The 13,331-nt window shown below is 38.8% G+C and overlaps 1 protein-coding gene across 2 annotated transcripts; it reads right to left on the minus strand.

The window, feature by feature from the left end:
- Nucleotides 1–3,400: 3,400 nt before the first annotated feature.
- LOC125667691 (uncharacterized) lies at nucleotides 3,401–10,935 on the minus strand. Of its 2 annotated transcripts, none has more exons than XM_056148995.1 (2): nucleotides 10,793–10,935; nucleotides 3,401–6,761 (listed from the first exon to the last, which is right to left on the minus strand). In XM_056148995.1, the coding sequence occupies exon 2, from the start codon at nucleotides 6,027–6,029 to the stop codon at nucleotides 4,386–4,388; it is 1,644 nt and encodes a 547-aa protein (XP_056004970.1). In that variant the 5' UTR covers nucleotides 6,030–6,761; nucleotides 10,793–10,935; the 3' UTR covers nucleotides 3,401–4,385. The 2 variants fall into 2 exon arrangements, with proteins under 2 accessions (XP_056004970.1, XP_056004969.1); XM_056148994.1 differs by lacking the exon at nucleotides 10,793–10,935 and adding an exon at nucleotides 7,117–7,709.
- Between the last annotated feature and the right edge of the window lie 2,396 nt (nucleotides 10,936–13,331).

Raw genomic sequence — 13,331 nt, forward strand, 5'->3', positions numbered from 1 at the left:
ATATCTTGCGCTATATAAGGGTTAGGGCTTTCATATCTTATGTATTGATTTCTTATGGCAAGACCTTTCATATGACCGACCGCGGTAGCTCAGTGATAGAGAGTTCGAGCCCCGCTCGTGCCACGGCTGAGGCAAACCTAGGAAGTGGTAGCTACTTCGGCAAACGCTTGGCATTTAGAAGTGAGAATCACGTGTCTTTCGGATTTGACTTTAAAAACAGAAGTCTCATCCCGCGGTAGGCTTTGGTGCTTTAAAGAGCCCTCACTACGATGGCCCTGAGCGCTAAGCTCGGGATCTGAGGCGCTAAATTGATGGTACTTCACCTACGGCTGGCTGGTCAAGTCTCAATATGAGTGAAAAATTCTCGACGGAACGTAAAGCAAACAACCTTTCATGTTATACTTTAGTGTTTGATCGTCAATAGGAGTTCCAGTTAAAGCTAGATTTGGACCTATACAATATATGGCGCTTACAGCCGTAGCTGCGAGAAATATTCATTGTACTAAAGACACGTGACTGTCACTTCAAATGCTGGGCGCTATAGGTGAAGGAACAATCACGATTGTAAACTGACGCCGGATCGAGAATCGCTAACCGTGCTCTGTAGAACCGCTAACCGTTCTCTGTATAATCGCTAACCGTTCTCTGTAGAACCGCTAACCGGTTCTCTGTATAATCGCTAACCGTTCTCTGTAGAATCGCTAACCGTTCTCTGTAGAACCGTTAACCGGTTCTCTGTAGAATCGCTAACCGTTCTCTGTAGAATCGCTAATCGTTCTCTGTAGGATCGCTAATCGTTCTCTGTAGAATCACTAACCATTCTCTGTATAATCGCTACCCGTTCTCTGTAGAACTGCTAACCGTTCTCTGTATTATATCTAATCGTTCTCTGTAGAACTGCTAACCGTTCTCTGTACAATCGCTACCCGTTCTCTGTAGAACCGCTAACCGTTCTCTGCATTATCTCTAATCGTTCTCTGTAGAACTGCTAACCGGTTCTCTGTATAATCGCTAACTTTGATATTACTGATACTAAATTCAGGGTAAATAGATATTCAGAAGGAGCAGATAGTCGTTTGCCAATATTGTAAATTTCATGATCCAAGGGTAGTGGATTTGTTTCCAGGGTGGGCCAAAATTACATTTATCATACAGTGATTATTGTCTTTATCATTTGAAAGGCGTTTTTAGTTTTGCTGATCAATACTGTACTGTCATTTTTAGAACCACAGAAAGGGATGATGTTAACTTCGCAAACACAGGGTTCTGACTCTAGGGCGGGTCCAAAAGATTATTCCATGTTCATATAACATACGGAGTAAATGGATGTCATTGTTTAAAATGCATGAGGGTATGAACTGCGATGCTTCACATCGGTATACATCATGAAGCGTTTTAATAGCGCTCCTTGAAAAATACGTCGGTGTCACGGGTTGCAGTTTATCCCCCCCCCCTGTATTTTCAAAAAAATGAAATCAATTTTTGTTATATACATTCTACTTTCATTTCTGTCAGAATTCCCAACCGTTGAGTTAGATGTACCAAATTTGAGCATTGTTCAGGACTACATCGCATTTATGAGGAAATGACCATCATTACAATTGGTAACGATATCAAAGGCAAAAACATTTGAAATGTTAACATTATGGTAAGTTTTTCATCAGTATGGACACGTTCGGGGGCATTTGTATTCTAAGAACATATCTGGTTTAGCCTCGATATGCTGAACAGAAAAAATCATAATAGATTCCGTAGTCTTTGGGGCTAGTGATTCTTTTAACTAATACTCAGGTGACCTATAAGGCTTGTGGGCCTCTTTTTCGTGGTTGTGGTCGTACAAATAGTTTTCTCCGCGAATTCCTCAAAAGAGGAGTTTCCTTATGAAAATCAGTTAAAAGCCCCTCATTAACGTAATCCGGCACACTTCCTGTAAATCCTTCGTTAGATTTCAGTCCCGGTGCGCCTCTGCATTGTTCGCATTGACAGGAGTAATCTAAGTAAGTCTTTAAGTCAAGCAATACGTTTCACTGTTATTGACTTATAAAGAAAAGAGTACGCTCATTGGAAAAATTATGAACCTTCTTTGATTTTATACATCCACGATGAATCCTTTGAAACCCCGATTATAGGGTGCAAGCGATTTGAAAATTTTAATTTTACAAATCTTATCGAATGAACCGATTGACCTCAAGAAGCGGAGATATATTTCATCGTGCGATATTGTTCTCAGCGACTTAGAATTTACCTCAATAATCATTCGATAAAGTGTATTTAAATCAACATGCTTATCAATGTTATCAAATCTCGTGGTATGTTAGTAAAAAGAGTGATAAAATCCTGCGGTATCTACGATGCAAGTCATAATATTTTACATACAAGGTTGATACATGCCGAATCAAAAATGCCTGCATGAGCTAATTTTGATTTTATTCATCGTTGGAGATCCTGGCAAAAACAATGTCAGTTAATGCAGCAGATAACGTGGTTTTGTAAATTCAGTATTAGTGCTTTTTGTGTGGCAAATATCTTCTGTTATATTGCATGAATTCATATAACATATATCAGATACAAGCAATTTTGGCGTCGCGAATATTTAGCGATTTCCTCGATCGAAAAAGGAAATTATTCGATTTGTTGGCGAAATTTTATTGTAAAATGGACATGTACCATTTCATACATGGGGGGGGGGGTTGAAATTTTAGACTCTAACAAACGGTATTCTCCAAATATATGTTGTTAAAATTTTAGACTATTTTCTTTTTAATATCTGTCAACACAGTAAATTGGACACATTTGGAATATTCATATAATCATATCTTTAAAAACATTTAAAAAAAGAAAAAACGATTTCATTCTCTCTCTCTCTCTCTCTCTCTCTCTCTCTCTCTCTCTCTCTCTCTCTCTCTCTCTCAATCGCATTACTACGTATGTGCATACAATCTGCAAACTTTATGCGTGTTACGTTGAAGTACTAAGTTGATTCTCTACATGTATGTACATAGGTAATTATATATTTATTTTCTTCTCTTTTTTTCTTCTTTTCTGTTATACTTTTCAAATAAGTATATTAATCTCCTATTACACTTACACAAACGCCGTGATAGGAATTAAGTAAATTCTAAGTACTTGAGAATGATGTCTGAAACGATCATGAATATTATGCTCAGTCGAGGTGTCATATCGAAAACCCATCCCCTTCCAAAACAATGACCACGACAAGCCCAGAATTTTGGTACGATTCCAAATAAAATGGCGGATTTCATCTGAATTCTTATTCTAAGTCTAATTACTAACGTATATCCAGTTCATTGCAATTAATCTAAATCACGAGACAGCGACCGGATCCATCTGAGATGAACAATGGATGTAACGTTGCTTGATCGAATATTAAAAACATAAAACAAATAATTAGCCTCATTAATGCTTTGTCAGAATTGCAAACATTGTTAACGATGTAGAGATGGGACTGGGATACGGGACTTTCTACCATTGCTAGTAGTAATCCATATTTGACATATCGTCAGTTCTTAACAGGCACGTAGCAACAGGGATGGGTGGAGAGAGCTCCCCCATACACTTTCTTGACAGCGTTTTTAAATGCAAAGATATCACAGAAGTGTCACAGTAAGATATTTTGGCTGATTGCCCCCCCCCCCCCCCCCTCAATGAAAAATGATAACAGTAGCGAATGTTAGTGGAAATGTAAGAATGGAAGCGATGAAGTACCACCGTATATCCCCTTTAGGATTTTGAAATCTGGACAAAACTACCGCGTTAGGTTTTTCCGCTTTCTTTTCGTGTGCATGCGTGTTTATCGCTTGTCAACAATTTTTAGGTTATTGTGAACTTAGCCTCTTCTCCGACTGCCCCTACCCAGTTTGAAAAACGATGCTACGTGCCTGCTTAAATATAACTACTTTACACATGTATATTCCACCATCAACAGATATATTACGCAATCCGTGTTTTAGCAAACATTTCTATTATCTATTGTAATTAAATCCTGTTTTTGATTTTACTATTGTCCATATTTGCAGATATATTTCACGATCCAGCATTGGAATATTGTCTATATAAGCTGATACTTGTATTTTTCACAATCCATACTTATTCCACGATCCAGATTTTGCTATTGTCACGAGTCACCGATGTATTCTGCGTTCCCTCTTTTTCTGTTGTTTCTGTTCGCCTATATTTCCCACAATCCAGACTTCGCTTTTGCTATCATCCATAGGTATATTCCACGACGCACATTTTTCTGTCAGATATTTGCCGTTGTTCCTATTCGTCTATATATGGTATCTCACAATCCAAAGTTTGGTATTGTTCATACTCCCCAATACATGTACAATGTATATTCCACAATCCAGGTTTTGCTTTTGATCCTAGTCGCCGATATATTCCACGATCCAGATTTTACTAGACAGGGTTCCGACCCAAAGATTATTGTTTTCATCCACGTCCAGACCCCAGGGTGAATAAAGTCCGTCCTCTAGCGTCAGTAGATACTGCAGGAAGACGCCATCTTTATCAACGAGATGAATCCGGAAGTGGCTGTTATCGCCAATCAGAATGTTTCCGTAGGAATCATAAGTGACGTAGAATGGCGAAAATGTATCGCCTTCTAATCCGCGATACGTGAAACGTATACTTCCGGTTTCGTCCACAACAATGACGCTGTTTTCAGCTGAATCCGCCACGCAAATATCGCCATTACACGGACTTTCAGAGACCTTCGTAGGGCTTTTATAAAGAGCTTTTCCGTCATCATCAAATTGAATTTTTTGCAGAGTGTTTCCCGAGCTATCTAAACGAAGAATTTTTCCTTCGTCTCGTTTTGCCAAGCACACAAGAATGTCGTTTTTCTTCGTTCTGCATATTCCTTGCGCGTAAAACGGTGCAGCATTGTAAAAGTCCGACATTTCACCATTGTTGATTGCATTTATTGACTGCCCATTAGATAGAAGTAACAAGTCATTCAGGATTGTCAGGTTATATGGGTAGAAATCTAAGAACACTTCATCCAGTACTTCACCTTTGTTGTTCACTAGACGTACCGATTGCGCTCCTGTGCCAACCCATGCGTGTCCGTCGGGTAACGTCCGAATGCAATATGCTGCGTCGTTGTTTGTGAGTGTCAAGGTCGACACTTTGCCTATAACTACTCTGACGTGATCGGAAGCGTGAGTCGTATTTTTGGGATTTTTTCCCATCTCCATAGGAACAATATCGTTGTCCTGCTGCAGGTATCCGTAAAGTGTTTCTATGGAATTTCTGTCTACAGCAGTTGACACAAATGTCGGAGGACGAATTGGCTTAAAAGGCTTCCAACTGTTCATATTAGCAAACTTATGGTTAACTTCTTTGGAGAACTGTATGAAAAGTCTGTCGTGCTCTCCTTTAATCTCGTTATCACAAGCAGAAAGTAGTGCGTAAGCATGCTCCAGTTCTTCTCTCACTGCAGAGGCAGAAGATTCCAACAAAATAATGTCGTCATTTTCTCGCTCTTGCAAATTTTTCAGGATAGCCTCACCCGTCATTTCAAGTTGTGACATTAGATGTTTCGTTCTATCAGTAATTTCTAGACGCAAATAGGCGTCATGCTTCATGTAATCTTCTAGATTTATTCGGATATCCTCGGAAGTCTTGGTCAATTGGGGAATAATGGACTTGCGCACATAATTTACTTTCTGTGCTAGCTGAATTCGGAGTTCATAGGCTACTCTCTTTAAGTCTGCTTGTTCATGGTTGCAGTGTTGCTCTTTCCAACAAATATCACAAGCCAGTATTTCACAGTTGCTACAAAATGCAATGATGGGTTGTTCCTTGTGAAGCGAACACCGAGCCTCGCTTTCGTCCTTGTTTGATGAGTGGACAACCTTACAATGGTCTGTGCAGACGGTATTATTCAGATGGGTACTGTTACATAGTCCACTGCAAGTCTCAAAGGCGCTCTCGTGAATCCTGGAAATATCGTTTAAGTCCTTACAGGAGGTGGTTTCGGATTTTATACTGTATTCAGCCGACATTTTGACTTGTCAGTAAACGTTACAATTGTGATGATTTAAGCCTAAAGCTGAATGAAACCTGTCTTCCTAACATGGAAAACTCAATTACAGCGCTTAATTATCCGAAAGAAGAAATGTCTAATTTCACCATTAAATACACTGGATGCTAGAAGCGTAAATACGACGGTGAATTAGAGGTCATCCATCTATCGGTTGTTTAGGTGTAGTGCTGGAGATGTCGCTGGTCGTATCTGTCGCCGTCTTCTTTTTATCTTCTTACTGACTCCCTAGATAAACAAACGGACAAAGTCTGCCGCTGATAGGAACACTGATGCACGTTTGAATCCGTAATCTCTCATTCGTGCAAAAATCGCAGTAAACAAACATGGCTTGTTGCTTATATATGATTGTCCATGAAATCTTGTACATAGTCCAATTGGCGTATACTACCGAGCTAGTTATTTTGGATCTTCCTTATTATGATATAAAAATACACTTGAACACTTATAAATAGATATTGGCATATGATATTGCTTTCCTCATTCTAATCGACTGAGTTAATCCGGAATTATGATGAGGAAGTCTTGAGATAGGATTTGGGGTGGAATCATGGAGGATATGTCGGGTTTGGCCTTCTGAGGACAGACTGTGGCTCGTTCAAGAGATTTAGGCGAGACTAGGGTGTGTGACGTTGACTGATTGCGGCAGAGCACATGGCAATAACCTGCTCAATATGAGAAGTCCTCGGGTGGTCTGGAAATATATTACATACATGAACAGAGTATAGTAATACGTTTACTATAAATTAGTACATATTTATTTTAATTTTTCACCAAACATTACAACAACAACAAAGTACTATATAGTATTACTGCATATAATTAGCATTATTTTACGGAAGCTCTAACAATCACAATTGATGCTACACTGGTGCACTGAGAGATTGAGGTATATATACACTGTACATATGTAATATCTGCACAATGTGTGCTCTACTTTAGAGCTTATTTGAAAGCATCCGTGTGAATAATGAATATACGCATAATTTCCTATCTTGAACAATATCATTGCTTTTATTTCCCTCTATCTTAGATAATAAACTACTCACACTTTGCTCCATATATCCTGTAGAAATAGACAACCAATGTGAACAACATAGGATAACACCCGGCGTGAAAGATTTCAAATATCCAGTTTTGCAGTCAAAAGTTTAATGACAAAATCAAATAGATCGAGATCAAAATCAAGGGACATAATTTTTCTTCCTTGGAGAGCGCATCAAATCAAAGGTTTCAGAGGAGGGAAAATAAAGTTCGAAATCACCATTGGTAAATTGAACAGCTCAATCTTATCCGCTGGGAACAATATTAGTCAGTAAAGACATTTCATTAAAAAACCTCCGAAGTTATCGTCATGCTCCCAGCTGGATCTTGCGTTTACTTCCAATATCCGCGTATCGATTCTTGGTTAAAGTCCGAATAATCTGTTTTACTGATACAAAACGGAATGGTGTTTAAAATTGTTAAAGAAAGGGGTTTTGTTCAGATTCGTAAATCTGTTTGGGATCAATGTACGACTAGGAGATGAGATATTCTTTGAAATGCGATTTTATATCCTCATATATACACCTTAACGACTTTGTCCGACTGGATTGTCCTTTGCATATGTATATAGGATTTAGTTCAATAAGAGATATAAATGTATATGATCAGAAATCAAGATACGTAAGCTGGGACTTAACTGAATGCTCTTAATCCGGGTATGGTGACTGCTATATAGCTAGATACCGGGGGTATATAATCACCTCCACGCTTTGTCGTACACACACCCCTCCCAAGTTATTAACCAATTAAAATAGTTATATTTACTATAAATATAACTAGTGCAGGTCTAGCCGTGCAACATCGATCCCACATTATTAACCAAGTTTTTTTTTTGTTTTTTTTTTTTTTTTATCTACAACTGAATATAACTAGGTGCAGGACTACACGTGGGGTGCAGGTTTAGTCGTACAATATCCCATCTTATTAACCATGCAATTAAATTTTCATTTCCAAATTAACATATGTGTAGGTCTAGCCGTGTGAAATACCTTGCAATATCTTTAAAAATGTTGAATCTTTGTTACATGGCTATCATCTTGCATTTCAATTAATCTACGGTTTGTTTTTGAATCGCATTAAGTGCATGACACAAGGCAATCTTGACCTCTATTTACCTTTCTATCTCTCACCTATAGATGAACGTCTCTATTTACTTTTCTCTCTATCTCCTTACAGATGAACATCTTTATCAACCTTTCTCTCTATCTCCTTACAGATGAACGTTTCTCTCTCTCTATTTACCTTTCTCTCTATTTTTCTCCTTACAGATAAACGTCTCTATCTACCTTTCTCTCTATCTTTCTCCTTACAGATGAACGTCTCTATCTACCTTTCTCTCTATCTTTCTCCTTACAGATGAACGTCTCTATTTACCTTTATCTCTATCTTTCTCCTTACAGATGAACCTCTCTCTCTCTCTCTCTCTCTCTCTCTCTCTCTCTCTCTGAGTATTTTTGCACAGAGGATTGAAATACCTAGAGAGCATCAAGAGGAAACCTTTTCCACCTACCCCTCCCCTACACTACCCCTTCCCTACACTACCCCTCCCCTACACTACCCCTTCCCTACACTACCCCTCCCCTACACTACCCCTTCAACCGACATAAAGCTGTTTAAAATGTTTATGATATGCACTAGTTTAACCTTCAGGGCTTGGCTGAGATTCGGCTCAGCTGGATATTTCGGCTGACGCCTTCCGTTTTGTTGGATCTGTAGGTATAGGGTTAGGGTTAGGACAATACTCGCATGCATAGTTTGCTTATCCCCCACCCCTATCATATGCACCAAAGTAAACCCGTGCAAAGTTTGCTTATCCCCTTTCCCATTATATGCACCAAAGTAAAGTTTATGTAAAGACTCATGTGAACGAGAATTTAGTCACATACATCTCACACATACACACACCTCAAGATACACCTCACATATACATATCTCAACATACACACACCTCAACACACACTCACGCATACACACACCTCACACATACGTACCTCAACATACACACACATACCTCATATATACTTGTACATACACACACCTCAAACATACACATACACACAACTCACACACATACACACACCTCACACATACACACAACTCACACACATCTCACACATACACATACACACACCTCACACATACCACACATACACACACATACACACAACTAACACTTACACACATCTCACACATACACACACCTCACACATACACACACCTCACACATATACACACAACTCACACATACACACATCTCACACACATACACACACCTCACACATACACACACCTCACACATACACACACCTCACACATACACACACCTCACACATACACACATCTCACACATACACACATCTCACACACATACACACACCTCACACATACACACACCTCACACATACACACACCTCACACATACACACAACTCACACATATACACAACTCACACATATACACAACTCACACATACACACACCTCACACGTACACACACCTCAAACATACACACAACTCACACATACACACAACTCACACATACACACACCTCACACCTCCACACACCTCACACGTACACACACCTCAAACATCTCACACATACACACACCTCACACATACACACACCTCACACATACACACACCTCACACATACACACATCTCACACATACACACATCTCACACACATACACACACCTCACACATACACACATCTCACACACATACACACACCTCACACATACACACACCTCACACATACACACACCTCACACATACACACACCTCACACATACACACACCTCACACATACACACAACTCACACATATACACAACTCACACATCTCACACATACACACACCTCACACGTACACACACCTCAAACATACACACAACTCACACATACACACAACTCACACATACACACACCTCAAACATACACACACCTCACACATACACACATCTCACACACATACACACACCTCACACATACACACACCTCACACATACACACACCTCACACATACACACACCTCACACATACACACACCTCACACATACACACACCTCACACATACACACAACTCACACATATACACAACTCACACATCTCACACATACACACACCTCACACGTACACACACCTCAAACATACACACAACTCACACATACACACACCTCAAACATACACACAACTCACACATACACACACCTCAAACATACACACACCTCACACATAAACACACCTCAAACATACACACACCTCACACATACACACAACTCACACCTCACACGTACACACACCTCAAACATACACATTCCATCCATACACCCTAAACAGACCGTTTCTTTAATTGCTTACCTGCAGCTCTCCATATGGCTTCTATCTCTGGGGGTCTGTCCATTTGCTTGCTTTCATCCAGCCCTCCCCCTCTCTCTCTCTAGGTATGTTTCTTCTCTCTCTCTCTCTCTCTCTCTCTCTCTCTCTCTCTCTCTCTCTCTCTCTCTCTCTCTCTCTCTCTCTCTCTCTCTCCTGGTCTTAGCTTACCTGTAACCTCCCCCCTCTCTCTCTAGGTACTGTTCCTTGGTTCTCTAACATGAAACAAACCATTATCCTTCTCCTTTTATCTATTGTTAAAAAGATAAAAAGCGCAGAAAAGAGGAAAAGTAAAAATCATGTATACCGGCAAACATTTATCTTCCAACTTATAGAATCAATAAAGGCACAGGCGCTTCATTTGTCAAATTAATGCTTACTTAACGTATACATATTGACAAATCTTTTCACAACACAAAGCATGGGTCGAAAACCCCGCACCACGACGAAGTAATAGCGAAAAATGTGAAGAGAACTTTAACCGCCGAATCATTAAAACAAACAAGCATTTCATCGGTCTTATTTACGCAAGAGCTGTTAAATTACCATTTTATTCGCCCCTGTACATTTGTGTATTCGATAGCCTATCACCTGACAGGTATATCTTATTTATAAGTTTTCTAGTTTGTTCAATTGCAGTGTTTGCCCAGGTTAGCTTTTTGAAGTGTTTTTTGTTTAATTATACTGACTTCAATCCATGCATATATTCCCTCATTCTAAATCACTAACTAATGAAAATTCATACTCTATGGGAGGTATGATTTTTATAAATGGTTTGTTTCTAGATATTGGAGGGGTCCAACAGATTACGTATTGTTTAACACATTTTAGAGAGATAAACAAAAATAAACACAGGTAAGAGATGGACCAGTACCCAAGCACCTGTTACTGACAAAAATTCACACTGTGATTCTTCTAAATACCATTATGTGTAAAATACAGCATCCAGCTATACAATTCTACACGATACATGTATGTACAGTACAGTACAACAGTGAATTGTCACATTTTCGGGACGACCTGTCCCTTCTTCAGGGCGATAGAATATTTACATAGAAAAGTAAGGAAACTAAAGCTACAACTAAACTACAAAAGCTGATAACAAACAAAACGTCTACATATTAAAATTATCGAGTGTAATAGAAGAGTTTGTTCCCATCGAGCGTCAAGACTAAAATGAACTAACCAGTCCTACGCTGGATCCAGTTTTAAAGTAACTTGTTATATTTGTGCTTGCGTTGCTTGTCTGCATTAGACACGAGAAGAAAAGATATCTTCTATATGAGTACATAACACACATGAAGAAGACAACCATTTCCTAGAGCACTGTCCTATGATGTCCCCCGCTGACTGGCAACCTGTACAACTTTTAACTTTTATAATTAATCGTCACACACTATCTCTATTGTTATAGCGATGTTGCTGAGTTGTTGATCTACATTACCCTCTTAATTTTAATTCAACTTCCATTTCAATAAAAAAAAGACAACTTGGATATAAACCTCTGTTGATGTTTGAAACTATGCTAGCACGACAGTCCAGTGTTCTACGGGTTAGCTCACTAGCTAAATTGCATGAATAGAGAGGCCATCTATTTACTGTCACCACACGTCCAGAGTCTCTCTACTAAGATGTGTCTGTGTATTCAATGATAATTCCACCTTCTTCAGTACGTTTCATATTTCCTGTTTGGTGTATATTTTACTATAGGTTACCTTAGGTGGTTTCTGCACACAGGTCCATTTGGTCCTCTATATGCAGCTCTTCTTCTAGTATTTCTTGTGCCATCTTTCTTCCGGTGTAGTTGTATTCAGCTGTGTAATCAAATATAATTTCTTGGTTCTCCCAGAATTTGTCAAGTCTATTTTCGAATTGATGCACTTTCTTTGATGCGATAACATTTTCGGGCAAAGAGTTCCAGATGTCCACAACTCTGTTTGTGAAGCTGAATTTACGGAGGTCTAGTCTACTTCTTTGTTTCTTTATTTTCATTGAGTTTTCTCTAGTTTATCATTATAGCTTAGTTCAAACATTCCTGGTGTTACTCTCTTGTCATAAATTCCATTTAGTATCTTGAATGTTTCAATCATGTCCCCTCTCATACGACGAAATTTTAGTGTTGGCAACTTCAACTTTTTAATCTCTCTTCATAATTTAAATTTTTCATCTGGGGTAACATTTTTGTCGCTCTTTTCTGTACATTTTCGACTGCCTCGATGTCTTTTTTCTTGTACGGTGACCAGACGCTACTTGCGTATTCCAAATGTGGACGTACCAAAGACTTAAATAGTAATGTGAATGTTCTATTGTCCATGAAGCAAAATGAACGTCTCATTAATCCTGCTATTTGGTTTGCCTTGTTTATTTGAATCTGTATGTGCTTTTCAAAATTTAAATTTGAGTCTACTGTTACTCCTATATCTTTTTCGCTATCAACATTCTCTACCACTATTCTTTTTCCATCATAAGTTTTCATGGTGTAGTTATGATTCACAATATGTTTGCCTCTATTCAATACTGGTAATACTTTGCATTTGTCCGGGTGAAATTTGAAAAGCCATGTTTCACTCCAATCGAAAAGATCTGATTGTACCACACATTAGTATCATCATCACTGTTGATTTCCTTGAAAATTTTAGTGTCATCGGCAAACAGAAAAACCTCGGATAAAACATTCTCTGGTTTTAGTGTTAACATTTATGAAAATTACAAATAGCACTGATCCTAAAACTGAGCCTTGCGGTATTCCACTCAAAACTGGGTGCCATTTAGATCTAGACGAATTAACCTATACGTACTGTTTTCTTCCGGACAAGAAACATCGGACCCATTTACAAATTTGTTCA

Source organism: Ostrea edulis, chromosome 9 (assembly GCF_947568905.1).
Source record: "Ostrea edulis chromosome 9, xbOstEdul1.1, whole genome shotgun sequence".
Lineage (NCBI taxonomy): Eukaryota > Metazoa > Mollusca > Bivalvia > Ostreida > Ostreidae > Ostrea > Ostrea edulis.

Bases quoted from the DNA above. Each gene is read 5' to 3' on its own strand.
- LOC125667691 (XM_056148995.1), bottom strand. From the start codon at position 6,029: ATGTCGGCTGAATACAGTATAAAATCCGAAACCACCTCCTGTAAGGAC.